The sequence below is a fragment of the Rhipicephalus microplus genome, chromosome 6 (genome assembly GCF_043290135.1).
Source record: "Rhipicephalus microplus isolate Deutch F79 chromosome 6, USDA_Rmic, whole genome shotgun sequence".
NCBI lineage: Eukaryota > Metazoa > Arthropoda > Arachnida > Ixodida > Ixodidae > Rhipicephalus > Rhipicephalus microplus.
In genome coordinates, this window is record NC_134705.1 from 188,826,940 (window position 1) to 188,848,906 (window position 21,967).

The following is a 21,967-nucleotide window of genomic DNA, read 5'->3' on the forward strand; positions in this document are numbered from 1 at the left end:
TAAGAGAAATCATGCATGCCCGTGGAATGAAGAACTCCCATTGCCGAAGCGATCTTGTTAACTTCATGAAATCTATGTGCTCGATTACGGTTCTGGTACGTGACATGCGATCAAATGCGCTATTCATATGTCGCAGCTTATCAAATCTGCCTTTACTGATAGACGGGGATAGACGCCTTGGGCTTTCACCGGGACGATTCTGTTGTATGGTATCATGCCGAATTTGCTTCAGGAATTATCGACATGTGAGATATGCGAAGTGCGTTCTTTCCAATGGCAGCGTTTTAGACGAGATATTGGTCCAACGCCCCCTGCACTGTACCCCTACCAGTTCCTTTATTGTAACCGCCCTGGCGGGACTAAATTTCGGGACTGCTGCCCGCAAGCCTATAGGTGAGCTTGAAACCCCCTGATGTAGACCATCAGAAACCATGACGTCGTGCCGACTGATGCGGGGACTTCCAGGAGGCATCGCCTCCAGCATTTTCTTTGTACATGTGTTCCACGCTTACGAAGTACCTTCTCGAATCAAGCGTCTTGCTATCAAGACAATGTAATAAAAAAAGCCAGAACAATCGTTATGTTCCCTCGTATCCCTTTAGCGGCATGCCTGGCACTTCGAGGTTAAGAATGGTCTACGCTCTTGCAGAGGTGGTAAGCGCAGAGTTAAAAAAAAAGAAACCAAAGCAGCTTATTGTTTCGGTGAAGAACACGTCCAGCACTAAGCGGGGAGAAGGTGCGCACCCACAGCTTAGGTTGGCCCCGCCTCCTCCCTGCCTCTAGGTCTTCCCAGTTCAATTAACGGCTGCATTTCATTGCAGAAACACGGGAATGAACTATGAATTTCATATACTTTATTCTGCCGTGTCCACAGAAAGGTTGAGGCTTGTTTGGTGTGCTACCCTCATTAAAAAAAAATTGATGCCTTCCTTCCCCCTCTTCGCGGATGGTTCACGGAAAACCGACACTTCTATTCAAAAAGCTCCCCAAAATTTGAAGCCGCTGCGCCATTCAGGAACATTGCTGTTCCTGACATGCGTAGCTCGTCTAGCGTTATAATCACTTAAACTTCAAAAAACATGCGTAAATGGTTTTAATATATTCGCTGTATACGACGACAAAACCCCCAACTACAATGAAGGACTGAGTGATCCGTTCTAGGACAGAGTAAAAAAAGTACAGAAGACACAGCACTTAATTAACGTAATATCGCGTGTTAAACGTAATATTTAATAGCGAAATGTTTTATTTAGCAAGCAGTCTCATTTCATCTGGCCCGGTTTTTCGTAAGGACGGAAGGGAAGCAGGCTCCCGAAGAGCGCGTGCTGGACAACCGGGAACTTTCCCAGCACCTCCGCCTTGTACATCCTGATCAGGCCGGCGTTGATCTTGGCCCAGCTGGGTACGGCGCTGATGTTCCACAGCTGGTTGGAGTGCTCGTGGAACGGGCCGCTCTTCACCTTGCAGATGAACTCGATGCAGCCCATGAACATGTAGTCCCCGGAGTAGTTCTGGGCGAAGCCGGGCGTCGGGAAGGACTTGGGCTGTATCGCCAGCTGGCCCACGAGCTGAGCGCTGCCCCAGATGAAGGGCAGGAACTGGTAGTCGTCCAGGCTCCAGGCACCGTGGCTGCCGGCTGGTTCCATGCGGTACTCCTGCTGGAGGTGACGCACCAGCTCCAGGTACCTTGGAGGGAAAAAAATTAAGGAAACTTGGGCCAGTTTCTCGTCGTTAACAATTTACAACCGTCGAGCAGTGATGCTGTAAGCATGCGAATATAGGATTGGCTGACGAGATCCCATGGTGTTGTAAATACGCTGCTATATATTTGAAGTACGCGCACTTACACTTGATTGGGCAAAGTGAGATTGCATGGCCTTCGGATTTCTGGTGCGCTTCAGCGAATGCCTTGTGTTACGTGATTTCTAGGTTAGCTGCAGGCTCAGATTTTACCTCCTTGTCTCAGACTGTTTAAGTGAACGCCTCGCGTGACTGTTTCCCGCTGCAGCGTGGCGGAAATCCTGCCATGTGTGCGTTCCCGTCCCTGCTATCTACATATGGCCTTATAACGCACTGCAGGTGCCTCACTTTCGTACAAATTGAGCGTAGTTTAAGAAAAATCACAGTTTTACCGCGAGGGAGATTGCCACCTAAACAACTTGGAGTGCATGTAAGGCTGAGAACGGCAAGCAGACAGTAATGTGCAGCGTGCTGCAAATGCACGAATGACGCATGAAAACAAAAGACACAAAGGACGAGAGCGAACTAACAACGTTTAGAACTCGACACTTATCGCGCTCTCCCCCCCGCTCCCCCCCAAAAAAACGACGCACGAAACGTAATCACAGGTACGGATGAGTGTCCCAGATGTTACTTTGTTGTGTATGAAAAGCGCGGTTTTTTTCGCAAACGGGGCCTGCGCAGCGAGCGAAGTGACCTTTGTGGGCCCGGAAACTACAACGCAACCGTTCCGGTGAAAGCCGAAGCACAATTTCCCTCCACCGAATTCGGATAAGCGCGAGCGCACAAGCATCAACACCCCCCCCCCTCCCTCCCTCATCGGGGCAAAGTATGCGTGGGAGATGAACGCGCGTCGGCGCATCGCGACGAGCTGGGCGCCGAGCGCGTTTATTGAGCCATCTAGCTGGTAAAGGTGGAAATACGTTATTTTCCCCGCCGTCGCAAACGTCAATGATGGCGGTAAAAACCAGCCGAGAAATGTCCATACAATTGTTATTGCTCTAAAATGAGAATCGCTTTCTCCGTATTTTGCACTTAAAGTAATATGACCACCACTTAATTGGAACATCACTATCATCCTCATTTCGTTTTACTTGAACAGCGTCACTATTTCGTACATCATCACCATCAGTTCGTTCATTTCTTTACTTCTTCCCCCTTCTAGTCACGTGATCTTCACGACCCCTTCTGCTAATGTAAATAATAACACGTCTTATGACGATGATGACGGCACAAAAAGACAGCTTCCTCGCTAGACAAATCACTCTACCTTTTTGTGTATACTCAGTTACACTTCTATTGGGACATATCTGTTGTCAATATTACCCTACGATTAAATTTCATCTGAATTTATCAAGCCGCCGATTTCATAGCCAATCCTTCTCGGTGGTGGCAAACCGCATATGACAAGTGAACGACAAGAACCCCTTCGCCGTGAAAATCGCCATGGCCATGGCATTTGTCGCTGAATTGCGTGACACATAAGAATGCGTGCCCACCAACCTCTGGAAGACGGTCAGGACCACGGCGGCCGAGTCATCCTCGGCCCAGGCTCTGATCTTGAACAGACAGCAGAGGAACATGGCGAAGCTCATCTCGTGGCCCGTGCCGTAGTCGATGCGTGTCCAGTTGCCGAAGCTGTCGTCGAAGTAAGGGACGAGCTCGACCAGCGCGGGCGCGTACCTGGCCGGCAGGGCGTCGCGCAGCAGTCGTTGGCTCTCGCCGTGCACCCGGCGCAGCCAGGTGCGGAAGGCCGTGTTGCCGAACCGCTGCGGCTGGTCCACGGGAGGCGTTTCGCGAACCCAGTCGTACAGCGTGTCCAACACAGACAGTAGGCCGGACGTGACCTTGGATCGGTGATTCAGAAGTAACGGTAAATTGAATGTCGATAGTTCCTTCGGCAAATCTCACGTACCTTCGGAGTCGATGTTATACGAAGCAGGCGCACGAAAAGTGACTTTGTTATTGTTTTTATTAAGCGAAACGTCACGAAGTGGCGCTAAAGATATATGTACAAGTGCACACACCGACATGCCTTACAGGGGCACTGCAACACTTTTTGAGCATGGTCAGATCACGCTGCCGGTTGGTAGTAGAGGCTTCCGACAACACACGAACACGTTGCCTGGCATAAATTATCAAAGTCAACCTAAAAATTGCTTTCTCTTCTCTCGACAAATCGCGGAAAACGCTCAAAAAGCACTCCTAAAAATCCCATCTATCAGCCATTGGCTGATTTGAACATGGGGCGCTAGGTCGTTACAGAAATTGCCACGGGAGGCCGTCACTTGCCCACACGTACACGCGCGGTAACACTGACAAAGCCGCGCATACGAACAAAAAAAATGAAGTGCTCAAAATCACAAAATGCGCGTGATGTTTTTTTTTTTTATTTTGCCCCTGCCATTTCTTTCTGCTTAGCTTCCAGCGCTTTCGTCGCGGCAAGAGAAGAATGCATGCAATTGCAGCATGCAACAAATATTTGTAACTCCCCTCGCACCGCACTGGAGGGATTCTTACCATTTTTGCGGAGTTGAATTTGTGAGTCAATACGCTTTTTCAGTAAATTCATTTCATTGTTGCTTGAAAAAAAATGTTTAGGGGCCCCAAAAAGAGAGCATCAAGGTCACTGCAGATGTGCAAAACGTTTGGATTTCGGGTTGGAGACGTAATTTCTCGAATTTAGCGGGAGCCCCAGAGCCTGCCCCAAAAGTTTTCGGTCAGACAAACGTGACGGCACCCACTGAAGTGACGGCTCTCGGCCAAGACTAGACTGACATCGACAAAGAAGAGCGCGAGTGTCCACAGCGCTGCAAATCCTATTCGAAAAGTCATCGCTCTTGCGTGAACCAAAGCGTCCATACGCAAAGGGCTCCCTATTATCCCGTTTTTTTTACGCCCCAAATCCACGACAAGAGTGTGAGGGACACCGCGTATAGGGCTCAAAAAGTTTTGAGGGTGCACTGACATCACACAGTACACGGGCCTCTGCCCATCAAAATGCGACTGCCGCGGCGGGAACAAACCCACGACCTTGGGGACAGCAGCCGAGCACCCTCCAGCCACTGATACACCGATGGGGGACCGCTAGGCAGGATATATACGTGTAACGGGGTCGTAACTTGAAAATGAAAAGCGAGTGGAAGTGTGACACTACAACAACAAAAAAATGTCTCACTGATTAAGACGTTGCTGATTAGGACCTTTAGTAACAGACTAAATTGGTCACCAGATCCGCAGCTATTCCACACTTTCACCAATAGTGCAAGCTGCTCGCACCTTTTTTACCTTCTATAGTGACTCGGCTATTGATAGTACCATCAATATAGTTCTGCATCCCTACCTCAGAGACCGGCAACGTGACGTCGCTCAGCTTCTTGCCCTTGACCCGCTCGTTGAGGGCGAGCACGAAGCCGACGTACTCGCTGTACGCTTCGCTCTCCAGCCAGCGCTTCATGTCGGCGGGCGTCAGCACGTGGCGCCTGGGTTCCACGTACTCCGGCTCTTCGTCGCTCTCCGACGTCGTCATCGACGTAGCCGAGGCACTGGCTGCAGAAGACATGACGTCGTCGACGCCCGAAGAAAGCGTCGTCGTCGTCGTCAGCGGCTGACGATTCGAATACCGTGTCCGTTGTGGATGGTGCTGATGATAGTGACGCTATTGTTGTACAACCACTGTTGCACCCCGAGCTGCTCCGAGCGTGGTTCATAGCGAATTCAGAGAATTGGCCCAGTAGTGAGTGGATTGGCCCTTATTTTCGCGAGAGTATCAATTCTATGTGCTGTTGTTAATTATTTACAGGTGCGCAAATGCTGCGCCTATTGAGCCACATCTCCAGAATTTCTAGACATGTACCAGCGCCTCCTCTATTTTTTCAGTGCCCGGGCGAACGAGCGAATTCCAATGGGAAGCGGCCGCCCGGTCGGTGCTAGTGCGACGTTGCGCCGCCAGGCGCCGCAACTGGAGTAGACATGCCGCCGCGTAGTCCCTCGCGCAAACGAATGCCGCGGCTGTATTCCAAGCTATTATACGGCTCGGTTTTCGGCTGTATTCACATTATTTAAGAGTTAATGGAAACTTAGACACGAGAATCGTGAAGCACTCGTTGTTTGGACACTCAGCTCATTTCAAAGGCATGTGCCGTTCGCGACTACTTGATCGAGGCGCTCGTGCGTCGTCTGCAGAACCATACCAGATAGCTCATGCTAGCATTCCGCGGAAGGTCATTTTGTCACCGTGGCCTTCGCTTGACGGAGAGTTGCTTTTTTTGATTAACTGAAAGGCTATTTTTGAGAGAAGCCTTTGCCAGAAGCTAGAGGATGCGCTGCAAAGAGTTTCAGGGCCCCTTTAAGGGGGCCCTGAAACACCTTTTCGAGTAACCATGGAATTATTTCACCTAAAAAGTGTATTACCTCACAAACTGAACGCCGCAAAAATTTTAAGAGTCCGTCCAGTACGAGCGGAGTTACAAAGATTTGTTACACGCTGCAATCACATTCTCTCTTCTCTCGGCCCCACGAAAGTGCTGGAAGCTGAGAAGCGAGGGATGGTAAGGGCAAACGAAAAACGTCACTCGTGCATCGTGACCTTGAGTTTTTTGTTTGTTCGAGTACGCGGCTTTCTCAGTGCGATCGCGCGTGGACAAGTGGCGGCCTCTCGCGGCGACCTCTGTAACAACCGAGCGCGCGCCATGTTCAAATGAGCCAATGGGCTTACTGGGCTTATTTTCTGTGATTTGTCGAGAGAAGAGAGAGCTATATTTAGCTGAATTTGATAATTTATTGTGAATTACAGGCCACGCACTCGCGTGTTGTCGGAAGGCTCTACTGCCGATCGGCAGCGTTTTCTGACCATGCTCAAAAAGTGTTGCAGAGCCCCTTTGATGTACATGAGTGAAATGTATGGGTGGAGGGACCCTAGACAGGCAGAGGTAATCTGCCTTAGGTGCCTTCAACCTATAAACATTTTCTTTCTAAAAAAAAACTGAGTGAATGAATGAAATCTCGCCGTCATCGTCTCTGCTGCTGGTTATCCGAACGGACGGCCGCAGCCGCTCATGATGATGATAGTGACTGTATAATTGAGGAGTGGGAGAAGAAATGGCGATTTAACCACTGTCACTGTTTGGTCAATCGTCCAGTGTGTGGGGCGATTAGAGGCTGTAGCACCGATAACGTAAATAAACATAGAAGATCCCTGGTTAGCAACGGCTCCCACGGATTTATTTTTGCTTCCTTCCCATTCGTGTCCATGATGGGGTGTAGGCGCGATTCACTGTAAAGCACGAACTTGTAAAACACGAGTCGTTTGAAGGTGGCGGGACTTTTCTTGATTCTTCGTGTTTATTTTGCATCGCAGAACCATTATTTCAGTAAAATTTCGACGAAGAGTGCCTATTGCAACACAGGTCCACGTGATAAAGAAAAAGAAAACAGCACGACACTCCTTTCGCTTTTCTTTCCTGGTGTGTAGAGGCGACAAACATACCCGTGTGGGAGGCCGGAACGGCGCGCTGCGTAGTGCACTGACGACTCTGCCAACCTCACCAGTTTTAAAAAGCCCAAATCATAGCACACGTGGCCGCTTACGATGAGCACTCCAGTGTGGGCTATATCGAGTTACTGGTCATCGGCACGGAGCAGGAGCGTTGCTGAATGTGCCGAAGCGTACCGTTCCAGCGTTCATGTGCTGACATCTGTGCAGCCTAATTTTAGTGTTCCGCCTGGTTCACAAACGCCGCGTACCACGTCCAGAACAAAGTCCTGCGAAAAAACAGCGCTGAACGGACAGCATCAACAGGGCTTTTCACGGTCGCTTTCAGTCTCGGCTCAGACGCTGCAGGTGCGTGCCAGTTCAGCAGAGCTTCAGTTTGGGTCCCGATCGGCTCTTGATGCAGAGGGAGCGGACGGCAACGTCTGGATTTTCTGTCAGCATGCGGGTCAGATGTGTCACGACCCGGTTCACGTTCTGCGTCAAGTGCTCCGGTGGCATGGTCACGTGACCCACGATGACCACAAGATCGTTGCGCTGTGAAGGAAAGATAAATAAACTTTACAAATTCAGTGTTCACTGCAGAAGAGATAAAGGTGTACTGACACCGATATATCTAGTTATTTTCTTGTATCGAAGAAAAAGCCCCGCCGCGGTGGTCTAGTGGCTAAGGTACTCGGCTGCTGACCCGCAGGTCGCGGGATCAAATCCCGGCTGCGGCGGCTGCGTTTTCGATGGAGGCGGAAACGTTGTAGGCCCGTGTGCTCAGATTTGGGCGCACGTTGAAGAACCCCAGGTGGTCGAAATTTCCGGAGCCCTCCACGGCGTCTGTGTGTGGTTTTGGGCGTTAAACCCCACATATCAATCATGTATCAAAGAAAAAGGCAATGAACTTTATAAATTGAGTGTTCACTGCAGGAGAGATAAAGGTGCACTGACAAGTATGTTTAGTTATTTTCGTCGGTCAAAGGAACGGCGATCCCGAAGTAGCCTAGAAAATGCACCGAATAGCACGATTTGCGCTTGTTTGAGTATATGCAGTATGTATTTACAGGAAACAACTGTAACAAGAGATCAGTGGGGTAGCCCGGGGGAGGCACGTAAAACCCCGGATGTTGTTATCATTACTGAACAAATGCGTTTGTACAGCTATCAAGCACGTTCCTGTGACGTCAGAAAGACCACTGTTTACTTTTCATTTGTTTCGCGCTCTGTCGGACTGATTCATAATATGTTTTCTAACATATCTTTTAAATTTTTTGGCTCATTTACCGAAACAAAATGCGATTCATTTTAAACTATGCAGAGTAAGAGCATGATAAAAAGCAGACACTGTCAGTATTTATTCTCTGCGAGGGCGTCCAATAGAGAGGCCAGCGCTGCGATCGTTCTGACGTCACTGATATGACGCTCCTGCTAGCCTTGCAGCATTGTATAGTTGTGGAATAGTTGTGTAGGCATGGTATAGTTGTGTAGGCACTGCACCGTGCTCCCGACTGGGTTGCAGAAGTTAGGTGCCCTTTCTCATCTTCTAACCACTACCACCACCACGTTCGGGTGTAATCGCGCCACGCGGCATTCAGTTCTCAACGTGCGAACTTAAATTTCGCCAGCTATAGTAGCATAATCATATAGTAGCACAAGCAGTGCTTAGTTGCGTATAGGTAGCTTCTGATAATATTGTTGCGTAGTGACTCGGTGTTATTGCCACGTAACAATATACCATCTGAAGTTTAACGTCCGAAAACTGTATACGATTTCGTTGAGGGATGCTGTAGGGCAGCGCTCCGGACATTTCGACCAACAACTGGTGTTCTTTATAACGCGCACTCGCATGGCACTGTTCACTGGCCTCCATCGAAATGCGACCGTTGCGGCCTGGATAGAATCCGCAACTTTCGGGTTAACAGCCGAGTACTGTTATACTGTTCTACCATCACGGCAGACTTTAGACAGCTTCAGCTTGTTGCTGTATTGTTCTACTCTTCAATGCCAGTCGTATGCGAGAGACTGCACTGTAAGTTTTCATCACTGCCCAAATGCAAGCAAATGCGAGACACTTAAGTGGTAAAGCCGAAAATGAGAAAAGACGTCAACGCTAGCTGCATGGCGGGTCCACAGAAAGCACATTCGTGACGAGGATTTCGTGTACGCCGTCGCAGCAGCTGAGCGAGTTAAACAACTTTATTGACGATCCAGTATAAAGGGGGATAGGCTATAGGGGAATTAAAGCGATGCACTAGCGTGTTTGAACGGCATGCAAGTACAAGCCATATGGACCCACGTCTGCCCGGAGGTATTCACCACAGATATATGCCAACAGTGCAAGAAGGCGCGAGCCACACAAACATACCTCCTCTAGGACTGTGCGCCACCGCCGCCGCAGCTAAGATGTTCGGTAATAGCTGACCTGTGCTTGCGACTTAGAAGTGTGGCAGCTTGGGCTAGTTGGTATGGCATGACGATAGTTATAGCCCGAGAACAAAACGACGACACGTGTCTTTCGTGTCCTTCTTGTCTCTGTGTCGTCGTTTTGTTCTCGCGCTATAACTATCGTCTATGCTTGCGAGCGCTCACGGCAGCTCATCGCGTGCGTTTGTCGATGAACTTATTGTTGCTCGAAAACGGCAGGCGTACTATAAATTAACAAATAAGTAAAAAAAGGAGCACTCACGTCTCACATATATCGCACGGCGAGGCTCATTCACGCAACAACTATTTGTCACGTTCACGATCTCATTGAAGGCGCTGAAAACTGACACCGGTATGTTGCCGACAAGTGCAAGCCAATGCGAAAAGTAAACTTACCGGTGGTGCAATAAACAAACATAAAAAAGAGAAACAGTGCTGATTGTCATTCAGATCGGAGCGCAATAAAAATTGGTGCAATAACGTATCGGCAGCTTGGCTTCGCGAAACCACTTGCATCATGCTCTTTGACGTCAGCGGCCAGCCGCACCGGCTTTAGGTGATGATTGTAGCATGGTACACGTGAGTGCCACCAGCAGCACCAACTCGTGGTTTGCTTGTCCGAATGATCAGGTCATAGAGGAATTATCAGGTCAGAAATGAGCTTGATCGCCGAGGGCCCCTCCGGGTGTTTCTTCTCCTATTCCTATCACGCTAGTTTTATTTTTTCTTGAGTTACCCCCTAGCCCCTCTCAATTTTTTACTTAGCATTTTTCTTCTCTCCTCTCGTGTCTATCCTCTTTTACCTTATAAAAAATTCTTTCACATTTACTACAGTACTTTTACTGTCCCTTCAGTACCCGTTTTTCTGTGGGTGTACCGGTTGAGGTGTCCTCACGTGAGAGACAGTTATCGTGCACTCCTCACCTCGCTTTCTTACCTTTACGACTTTATCTTATAACAATCACTACGCCTCTTTCCCACTCTCAAATGACATACAGGTGCACGTGCTGTGGCGCGTGGCTAGGAGAACATGTGCTGCTGGGAGGTGGCGCACGCCGGCAACACGACGAACAACAAGCACGGCTGCTAGGCTAAGCGGTTGCTCTACCAATCGCAGAGTGAATGCGCCGCGCGTCAGATTTCCACATGTCGACGTCACACGGAGGCCGGGAAGGCCCGGAGAGGAGGAGGCGTCGTTTCTTCGAATTTGTGACGCACCGGTGGCTCGTGTAGCGTTGTCACGCGCGGCATCGTTGATCGTGACGGCATTCTGTGCATGATGCGCGTGTTCACTTGAAATGTTGCAAGAATTATCAGAGGTGTTTTTGGGGCCATTTAAAGGATACGATGTAAGCTTTCGGCTGTTAAACCAGTTCAATGAACATGTATCATACAGGCTGTGGCCGGCATCTCAAGCAATGGTGAGTGCGGCAGTGCTTTAAAACTCCTAAACCAATTCTACTTCAAAAAAAAAAAGAGCGAAGTTTTTTTCTAGCCTTTGTTGCCCTTTCTTCAGGCGCTATCTCCTTCTCGCCACTGATTTCTCAATAAAACATCGCAAGATTGTGGCGCTTTCCAGCTACAGGCTATTATCTCCGCTTGCGTGTAATCGAAAACGCACGAAACAGTGTCACGCAGTCACACGGGCGTTCAGGTGCATGACGAAGCGTGCGTAAGTGACATTCTGCAACAGCTATCTCTGGTGGATGGATCAATTTAGGTCTTCTTTTCCTACGACGCTACGTGGACAGACCACACTGCTGAACTCAGTTGAGCCGGAAAGACCGAAAACGACACCGGAGAAGATCACGCTCGTGGTTTGTATTTTTATACGTTGTTCGGGGCCCTTTCACGTGTAGAAAGACGTGAAGAAACAGCGGCGACAACATGCCTTCCTGCGGATCCTGGCTGTGTTCTTGGCCTCCTCGAGCCCGGCCATCACGGGTTGCTCGACGGACAGGCCGAAGGGGGGCGCCTTGCTCGCTCCCACCAAGGCGTAGCCGAAGTAGGCGTTGAACTTTCCAAGCACAGGCTTCGACACCAAGAATGCGTCGTACTTCCGAGCTGCGGAGGTGAGAAATAATGACATTTTTTCTTTTGGTGATACATTACAGAAGCACGAGAGACGTTTAAGCATACGGCAGCGCACACCAGGTTACACAAAGAACGCGCACACAAAGCGACGACACAAGCGCTATACTTCAAGCAATTTTTATTACTGGATGAATCGCTTTCAGTAATTGATTGATTGATTGATTGATTGATATATGGGGTTTAACGTCCCAAAGCCACTATATGATTATGAGAGACGCCATAGTGGAGGGCTCCGGAAATTTAGACCACCTGGAGTTCTTTAACGTGCACCCAAATCTGAGCACACGGGCCTACATTTCCGCCTCCATCGGAAATGCAGCCGCCGCAGCCGGGATTCGAACCCGCACCCTGCGGGTCAGCAGCCGAGTACCTTAGTATCCACTAGACCACCGCGGCGGGGCATAAAAATCGCTTTCAGTAGTCGACTTACGTATTGTACACACTTGATGTGTGCCTGTTGCAACAAACAAAATCAAGAGCACACCAGGGGCAACCAATTCGCTTATACAAGAGCAACAAACGATAGGAAAATGAAACAGTGTCACGTGTTAATACTTACGAACTTTCAAAGCTAGAGCAATCGATGTGCAACAACTGCATTCTTCCTTCCTATCGATAACTGCAGCCGCCGCTACAATTTCCCGTGCTACTTCACTTTTTTCTTTGCTCACGACCTCAGCGTTCTCGAACACGGGTTCGCAGCAGCAGTCCCTTCGTTTTAAAACCTTGGAGAAAAATTCTGCCCCCGAAATAGCTGTAGGCCCATGTGCTCAGAATTGCGTGCACGTTTAATAAAGTGTTTCACGATTTAGAGTACTTGGTAGTCTACTACGGCAGCGCATAAAGCTGTCCCTTGCAGGGGGGGGGGGGGGGTTAGAAAAAGTGGGTAACGATTTAGAGTACTTAGTACTCTACTACGGGAGAGCTTAAAGCCGTCCCCACTGCGCGCAACATAGGGCACGTTTAATGCTATTCGGGGGGGGGGGGGTTAGAAAAAGGGGGTAACGATTTAGAGCACAGGGTACTCTACTAGGGGAGAGCTTAAAGCCGTCCCACATGCCTGAATACACAGGCATGCTTCAGTGTGCACCGACATGCCTGAATACACAGGCATGGTTCAGTTAGACACATGCCTGAATACACTGCAGGCACGGTTCAGTGTGCATTCGGCGCGGCTTTCCAACCGAAGGAATTTTAACAATAGCAGCAGATCTTTGAGCGCAGCGAATGTTTGCGTTCCCGAAAAACCGTCGTACTCTTACCGGTTATACTGCAAGATTTTATTGATATTTCTCAATGGGTATCACGAGGAAGAAAATTTCTAGAATCTGATGGCAATCCACTCAAATGCTCCTTCTCATCTTTTATTACGACATTTTTTTTAAGCGAGCAACTGCGTGCCTAAAACAGTGTGATGTGTCAATAATCGCCAGGAATAGGTTTCAAGCTGCGGATCACTCCCGGTTTGACTTTTCTCGGGGACAAAACTTGGCAGATCACAGCGGGAATCGATGATATGCGAAGCACGCATAATAAATGTTCATATGTCAATTTAAAATCAGCACAACGTTACGAGGTGGAGGTAAATGATGCCGTACATGACTTCCGTGTCATAAATATTATGTTAGGATGTGTCGGTTACCTTCGCCATCTATTCACGTCATGTCATACCAAATTTAGTATATGTGGAGCTAGCGAAACAACCGCGAGCACGCCATGAGCGTGGTATGTTGTCATGTTCTTACATGACACGCGTGTCGGGATTATCATGTTTGCACCTGTCATATATTTCGTCATCCATTGACGCCACCTAACAACAAATTTGGTATATGTGGAGCTAGCGAAACCGCAGCAAGCGCATCATCAGTGTGGCATGTAGTCATGTTGTTACATGACACGCATGTCGTGATTATCATGTTTGGATGTGTCATTTACCTATGTTGTCCGTTCGCGTCGCGTAATACCGAGTTTGGTACATGTGAAGCTAGCGAAACGGCCGCGAGTGCATCATGACCGTAGCATGCAGTCATGATGTTACTTGACACACATCTCATGATTATCATGTTTGCACCAGTCACATACATTCATCTATTCACGTAGTGTAATACCAAATTTGGTATATGTGACGCAAACGAAACATCCGCGATCGCATCATGAGCGTGGCATGTAGTCATGTTGTTACATGACACGCATGTCATGATTTTCATGTTAGGCTCTGTCGCTTGTGTTCGCTACGCAATCGTGCCATACCATATCAGTGATTCAACAGGCCATGTGAACGAAACCACCGCAAGAGCTGCAGGACCATGAAATGTAAATCATGACATTCATGTTATTCATGTCATGGTTTTCATGTTATGACTAGTCAAATGTGTTCTTGATACAGTGATGTTATGCCATACAAAGTTTGGTATCGATACCATTATCGAAACGGCCAGGAGAACTAAAAGTCGTAGGCGGCTATAGATAGATAGATACGCTCAAAGTCGCCGAAGTTCGCTAAGAAATGCTTCGCATTTAAAACCTGCAGGTGGTCACAATTTCCGGAGCCCTTCACTACGACGTCTGTTATAATCAAATGGTAGTTTTCGGGCGTTAAACTACACATATTGTAATTACAATAAATAGTGAAACGCGCTAGCGAAGATTCGACGAAGAGGAGGAAGAGACTCGACTGGCTCGCGAGCGACGCTGTGGTTCCTTCGCTGAGCTACACCTCTGCATTACCCATCTTGTAAATAAACGCGTTCCATTGTCACAATATTTCTGCCTACGACCTTGTCCAAGACCATGCCTACCTTGTTGGTAGTAAACTGTGTGTGTGCTAAGGATTGCCGTTGGTTATATTTGAAAAGAAAAAGCCGAAACCCAAGCTTACCTTACGCATAATTAGCCATGCCATTATTTTATTACTATAATAGTAGACAGAAAGATCAAAAGCATTTTGATGACATGTTTATTACGGAATAATAACCACTGAGGTTATGAATAGGCAAAGACAGACCTGAGAGTACGCTGTCTGTTTATCTTACTTTGCTTTCGAGTCCCAGGTACGTTGCACTGAATGAGAATATTTTATAAGCGCCTGCATGCAATTCGTCATGCAGTTAATACGGGAGCAACATTGGGCCAACAGCTCAGCAGCTACCATTGGCGCAGCAAGTGAAAGCGAAAACCCCCTCCCCACCCCCTCCCTCCTGGTAATTTTGAATTTCGCATGTGTACATACAATGGGCTTAGCCAAGGCGGGGTTGTGGGTGGTTCAACAGCCCTGAATTTTTCAATTTCGCTTGCGTACATATACACACACGCATGCGTATACATCCACGAACATTCATTAGGTATGGTTGAACCCCTTCGACACAAACAAGAAAAATTCTAATGCCGCTTCTGTTATTTTCCCGTGCGCACAAATTGTATAAAAAGCATGGTTGCACCATTAGCCCTCCTCCGTCATCCCTTAAAAAAATCTGGAGATGATGCTGGCAGGAACATTCAACGTTCAAGCTGCTTTTAGTTACCTGCAACGGTGATCTAGTCTTTGGCTGCTCTCCCAAAGGTCTTGCGATCGAATCCAGTCAGTGGGGGGGGGGGGGGGGGGTCAGTGTTTACGGGCAAATTGCCGTATGACCGTGTGCATTGGTTTAGACGCACGTTAAATAACGCCAGCAGGTCATCGCGTTTCAGACGCCACCGATTGCTACGCCTCCGGGCTATAATCGAGTGCGAGAATATGGCCGAGTGCTTTGTGTACCGTGTTCGATTAAATACCGCGCAGTGCCACTGCCATAGCACCAGGCCGTAGCGTGCTTCACGTAAACGCTACACCACAGCGCATTATTCGTGATGCACTGGGAAAGTTGGTGTGCTACTGTCCCGTTCACGGAAAAGTCGTATAGTTACACTTCATGGGCGAAGCAGTGAACGCGATATCAAACTGTAATGTTAAACGAAGTTAGGCTGAATGCTAGCTCTTTTAAATCCTATCTCGTGCAGTTTAACGGAATGCAGGTGTAAACGAGTATACGGCTGCTTCAGGAAGCGATGCTCTTTCCGCACATTCTTTTCGCGTCAAGAGCGGAGCACGTAGAAGGGTGTACGAGAAACTCCTTGATGGCTGTCTGTCAAGATGGCTCGCCAGCGATCACGACCGTGCCTTCGGAGTCAAAGTTCACAGTTGCTGCTAAAGCGACCCCCTCACCCTCCCCAGCCCATTACAATCAGGTGAATACAAATTAAAAAAAATGCACACAATATGATCAGAATGCTAACGAGCTAGTAACGTGAAAGAAACAGCCGAACTCGTGAATGAAATACTAATTAGACCGAAAATATTCATATTTGCAATAATAGTAACGAAGCAAAAACAATAAATTGGGAACACTGACAGCATGGAAACCACTTAGGCTTCTGGAGCGGCCGCCAGCGTTTTGTAGAGTGATCCAGGTACGTTAGCGGATGGCCTATACTTAAGCATATTCGGGTTCGATCCGTTATAAGCTCGCAATATTGTAGGTGTGTAACGTTTGCATTTGTTTATATTGAAAGGCTGTTACTTTCTTTAGCGTACTATAACAGCGTTGACGTACCGATAACTCTGGCCACAGAGGGGATATTGCCGATTTCTTTCAATGCCGGCAAGTCCAAGAAGTCCAGATTGTTGTCCACGGCTTCTCGGATGTGTCGCTCGTCGCCGACCACGCAAACGCGAAAACGCGGACTCGGGCTGTGCTTGAGCCTGGGGAGTAATATAATAATAATAATAATAATAATAATAATAATAATAATAATAATAATAATAATAATAATAATAATAATAATAATAATAATAATAATAATAATAATAATAATAATATAAAGTGTTACAGTTTCCTTTCCTTTAGTGTGTTATAACCATATTTTGGTTGTTCTCTGCCGGTACTTCTGTCCGCTCTGCCATTCAAGCCCATTGAGCTAGCTTTGGAAGGCAAATCTTGTATTGCATTGTTGGTCCCCGCTCAAAATGTCAATAAAGTATTATTATTATTATTATTATTATTATTATTATTATTATTATTATTATTATTATTATTATTATTATTATTATTATTATTGACATTTTGAGGGGGGACCAACAATGCAATACAAGATTGGCCTGCCAAAGCCTCAATGGGCTTGAACGGCAGAGCGGACAGAACTACCGGCACGCAGAGAACAACCAAATTAAGGCTATCAGACACTGAAGGAAACTGTAACAAAGAACTCTAAGATCCTGGGTGAAAGCGCTGATACCTAGGAAAGATGGTTACTGAAAAGCCTAACTCAGCTGCTGACCTTCAGGTCGTGCGATCGAATCCCTGCTGCGGCGGCTGCATTTCGGATCGAGGCGAAAAGGCTGTAGCCAGTGTGCTCAGATTTGGGCGCACGTTAAAGAATCCCAGGTGGTCAAAAAAAAAATAAAGCCTAACGTGTCGCCGGACCTCCTCGGAGCTCCCGATCCCCGACGGCAGCGTACAAGGCCTTCGCCAGGGCTAAATGGATGTCGTAGAGGTAGAAGGAGAGGACATACGGCCGGAAGATTTCGGCGAGGGAGCAGGATGGTGCAGCGTAAAGAGAACGAAACAGGCCGACGGCGCGTCCGAGACAGCGCAAGACCAGAAGACGGAGACGCAGCAACAGGCGGCTGCCGCGGCTACTACAGGGATTGCCCCGGATACTGCCACAGCGGCGCAGAATAAAAAGAAGTGTGCTCGTTACTTGCAGCACCTCGCTAAGGCGAGCCGAATGCCAGAGTTACCGCCCGATGACTACAGGATCATTGTGCGCCCCCGCGGCGGATTCAACGGGGCTGAATACAAGATAGATCGCATTTACTGCTGCCTTCGTAACGCGGCAGGTATCGGTAGAGAAGCGGCTAGAGAGGACAGCATCTGCCTCAACGTTAAACAGAACGTCGTGGTGCTCAGCACTCCGTCCGCGGACAGAGCCAAACGCTACGGAGCCATCAGCAAGCTTTGCATCGGGAACCGAGAGTTCGAGGCGAACGCCTATCAGGCCGCCCCGGAGAACACTTCCAAGGGCCTGATTAGGAACATTTCCAAAGACGAGAGCCCGGAGGACATCGTTAACAACCTAGTGACGCAGCGCAACCCCAGCGTGCTGCATGCCAAGCGAATGGGCACCACGGACAACATCATCGTATTGTTCGACGGTTTCCGTGTTCCCAGACACGTATACTATGGACCTATGCTTGTGAGATGCTCCCTCTACAGAAAGCACATCGACGTGTGCTACGCGTGCGGGAGGCTGGGCCATCGCTCCGACGTGTGTCCCAACCCTGCCGACAAGATTTGCCGTGGCTGCGGAAGCAGTAACCCACCTTCTGACCATCGCTGCGAGCCGCGGTGTCAACTGTGTGGCAAGGATCATCTCACGGGTGACCGCGTCTGCAAGGCGAGATACAAGACTCCTTACATAGTCAAGCGTCGCCGCCTAGAGCGAAAGCGGCGTGAAGAAGAGCAAGCGGCCGCGGCGTCCGACAGCATCTACAACAGCGGCATTAGCACCGAAGGCAACGGAGGTTACTACAATCATTATCCGGCGTTTGACAGTCATTCATCCAACGCCACCCGAAGAGGACGCTCGACAAGCCGAGACGCGAGAGGCGGCGGCGGTAAATCCCGGTCCCGCTCTCGCAGCCGGACACCAAGGCCGAGAAGCATGTCGAAGACGCGCGGTGGCGCCGTTCCGGGCGCCGCAGCTGTCAACCAAGGCACCCAACAAAGTCAGCAGCATCAGACGTGGCGGCAGCCGCAACAACAAGGACCCATGTGCACATGGCAGCAGGTGAGATGGGCGGATGTAGCCGCCTGTCGCGCCGGCGGCGCTGTTTCGGCGGGACGTCCTGGCGGTCCCGCCGTCGGTGGCGGCGGTGGGAGCGAGCTCAAGCTAGCGGTAGAGCGAGCGCTAGAACAACGCCTAGGACCATTACAATCGATAATTTCAGAGCTGAAACGCGAGAACGCCGCCCTTAGAGCGGAAAATTCCAAATTGAAAGGAGAGGCTCCACGAATGCAACAACCGCAGCAACAGTCGACGGCGCCGCCACCACCGACGCCTCGGTCTTCGACTCCGTCGAGACCCGAGGCGGCGGGGACGGAGACGGATGACGAGAGCAGTTCGGGAGAGGGGGCAGGCGGACGCGAAGACCGCCCGTGTACCGCGAAAAGGATAGCACTAGATCCTGCCAGGCACGAATCCACACAGCGGTTTGGCCGTTATGATAAGCTACAGAAACAAATCGATACTATAGAGACCAGCCTCGATGAACGTTTAGCTAAACAGGTGGCTCAGATGAATGACATGTTCAATAGTGCGATAGCTAAGCTCTCTGAACAAATGACACAAATGCTCACCGCGCACACGGCGCGCATAGAAAACATTGAAGCGCGACTCCCGCCATCTGCGGGCAGACCGATTAGAACGGTGAGTAAGCCCTACGCTAGACAGCAACAGAGACAGCAGCAGCAGAACGCGCTGCCAGACGCCGAGCCGCAGATTCAGCCGCACCCCAGTCGCCTCGACGGCGATGGGCTAAATTAAACACAAGCATCACCATGGCTAGACACGCGCACACTCACACTAACACTCACAAACAACAGTACACGATCTGGCAGTGGAACTGCCGGGGATATAGGAGGAAGCGGGGAAATCTCGAGCAATTTATTCGAAGCCGTGAGACGAAACCGGACATTATCCTTTTGCAGGAAACAAATTATCCGGCAAAACTAGCTGGTTACAAAGCCATAAATGCGGCCGCGGCGGACAACAGGCGGAAAGAAAAACGTGCTACACAGCGCTCGGCGCGTGGTGGGGCGCCGGGGGCGGCCGCGGGTCGCCGAAGGCGGAGCGATCCGCTCTCGTCGTCGGCGCGACCGCGGTCGCTGTCGTCGCCCCCGCCGCGTCCGGCGCCGGTCGCCGCCGTGCTAGTTAGACGTAACATCACGGTGGCGCAGCGCGAACTTGAGTGCGTAAGGATACCGCATGTTTTTGTAGAATTAATTCCTAAGCGCGGCCGAGGCCTGTTTGTACTTAACGTCTACAGTAAACCCACGCTACAGCACCGATTTGGGGAGCTGCTCCGGAGAGCAAGCACGGCCGCCAACGGCGCACCTCTGCTAGTTGCGGGTGATTTTAATGCGCCCCATGGGGCCTGGGGATACACGCGTGAAACGCTCAAGGGCAAACACCTTTGGGAAGACTCGCAAGACCAACGGCTTGAACTGATCGTGAACCCCGCCGATCCGACGCGCCGGGGTAACAGCGTGAGCGCAGACACGCTACCGGACCTCGCGTTCGTGTCGAATGTCACCGCGGCGTCTTGGCAAAACACGCAGGAGGACTTAGGGAGTGACCACTCTCTGATAGAGATTACGGTAGACACGGGCCTGAGCGTTCGTAGAACATACTCTGAAAGCACAGGCCGTAAACTCAAATTAGTGCAGTGGGACGCGTTCCGCAAACAGCGAGCAGAAGGCGGGCGAGGCGACGAGCCGATCACGGATATAGACGAGTGGACCGCGACGCTCAATCGGGACGTAGACGCGGTAACGTGCCACATCCCGCCCGAAGCGAAGCTCGAAGTAATCGACAGCAGGCTCCTACACATGTGGGAAGCAAAGCAAGCCCTACTCAAGAGGTGGAAGCGCCAAAGACATAACCGGGCGTTGAGAAAACGCATAGCACGGTTAGACAGAGAAATTGAGGAACATGCGTTCCAAGTCTGTAGGTCACAATGGGAAGACCTGTGCAACGGCCTCGAGCGACAGATGCGCGGGGCGAGTGCTTGGCGCCTTTTCCGGCACCTATTGGATCCGGAAGATACTCGTGCCGCTCAAGGCCATAAAACTCGGAGACTTGTGAACGATCATAAAGGCGATGACCTTCTCGGTGCAATACGTGACCGTTACTTTAAGTCGGCAGAGAGCGTCCAACACCCAGAATATGACGGCGTTGCTAATGAGCAACTAGACGCCGAATTTAGCGAAGCGGAAATTCGGGCAGTCCTTTTTGAACTAAACACCCGATCGGCGCCCGGCCTGGACCGGGTTTCGAACAAGGCTCTCCGCAACTTAGATGACGAGTCAATCTCCCGATTTGTGACTTATGTCAACGAGTGCTGGCAACGCGGTTCCCTTCCTGAAGCATGGAAAAGAGCTCGAGTTATCATGATTCCTAAACCGGGCAAGCAGGTTGCGCTTGATAATCTAAGGCCAATTTCGCTCACGTCTTGTGTAGGAAAAGTTCTGGAGCACGCAGTCCTCAAACGCGTGACTGACTTTCTCGAAGTCCGCGATGTATTTCCGCACACCATGCTAGGATTCCGCCGCAATCTCTCCGCACAAGACGCGTTGCTTCAGCTGAAGCACCACATTGTTGATGACATTACCAGCTCAACCAAGGCGATCCTTGGCCTAGATATTAAAAAGGCCTTCGACAGCGTTAAACACGAAGCAATTTTAAACAGAGTTCAAACATTAGGACTAGGACAAAAAACATATAATTACATACGTGACTTCCTTGCCGGCAGACGCGTACGCGTCGTCGTTGGAGATGTGGAACTGCAAGAATTTGAGATGGGCTCGAGGGGCACGCCACAAGGCTCCGTAATTTCGCCATTACTCTTTAATTTAGTTCTAATTGGGCTACCCGAGAAATTATTAGGCATACAAGGATTGTATCACAGTATCTACGCGGATGACATCACCCTCTGGGTTCCCGGCGGAGGTTGTGATGGTCACGTCGAGCGTACGCTCCAGGCAGGTGTAGACGAAGTTCAGGAGTACTTGAGAGGAACGGGCCTCGAATGCTCGGCAACCAAGTCGGAACTTCTAATCTACAAACCTACAAGTAGAGGTCGCAAAACCCCGCGCGACGAGGAAAGGGAGTGCTACAAAATAAGCGTTCTATTGGCAGATGGCACTCCCATTCCACACGTAGACAAAATTAGAATTCTGGGGTTACACCTGCAGGCAAACGGCCATAATGGTGAGACGGTGCGAAGACTACGTCGTTCGGTAGACGACACGATCCGACTCCTACGTCGTATCACGAACAGACGTACTGGTATGCGCGAACACTGCGCGATCCGTCTAGTGCAGGCGTACGCAATAAGCCGTATAACATACGTTGCCCCCTACCTCAAATTGCTAGGCTCAGAAAAAAACAAAATCGAATGTATAATACGAAAGG

At 49.6% G+C, this 21,967-nt stretch overlaps 2 protein-coding genes across 3 annotated transcripts in view; one reads left to right on the top strand and one right to left on the bottom strand.

Annotated features, from left to right (window-relative positions):
- Positions 1–1,163: 1,163 nt before the first annotated feature.
- LOC119186569 (serine/threonine-protein phosphatase 2A activator) lies at positions 1,164–5,390 on the bottom strand. The gene is made up of 3 exons (XM_075867272.1): positions 5,084–5,390; positions 3,244–3,587; positions 1,164–1,686 (listed from the first exon to the last, which is right to left on the bottom strand). The coding sequence occupies exons 1-3, from the start codon at positions 5,300–5,302 to the stop codon at positions 1,263–1,265; spliced, it is 987 nt and encodes a 328-aa protein (XP_075723387.1). The 5' UTR covers positions 5,303–5,390; the 3' UTR covers positions 1,164–1,262.
- A 5,919-nt stretch (positions 5,391–11,309) lies between these two features.
- Positions 11,310–21,967, top strand: part of LOC142765080 (uncharacterized) — a 29,603-nt gene continuing 18,945 nt past the window's right edge. For both annotated transcript variants that reach the window (XR_012884053.1, XM_075865648.1), the window contains exon 1: positions 11,310–11,715. Coding sequence is in view for 1 of the 2 variants with exons in the window: in XM_075865648.1 (XP_075721763.1) it covers positions 11,690–11,715 (26 nt within the window). In the remaining variant the exon portion in view is untranslated. The remainder of the gene's footprint in view (positions 11,716–21,967) is intronic.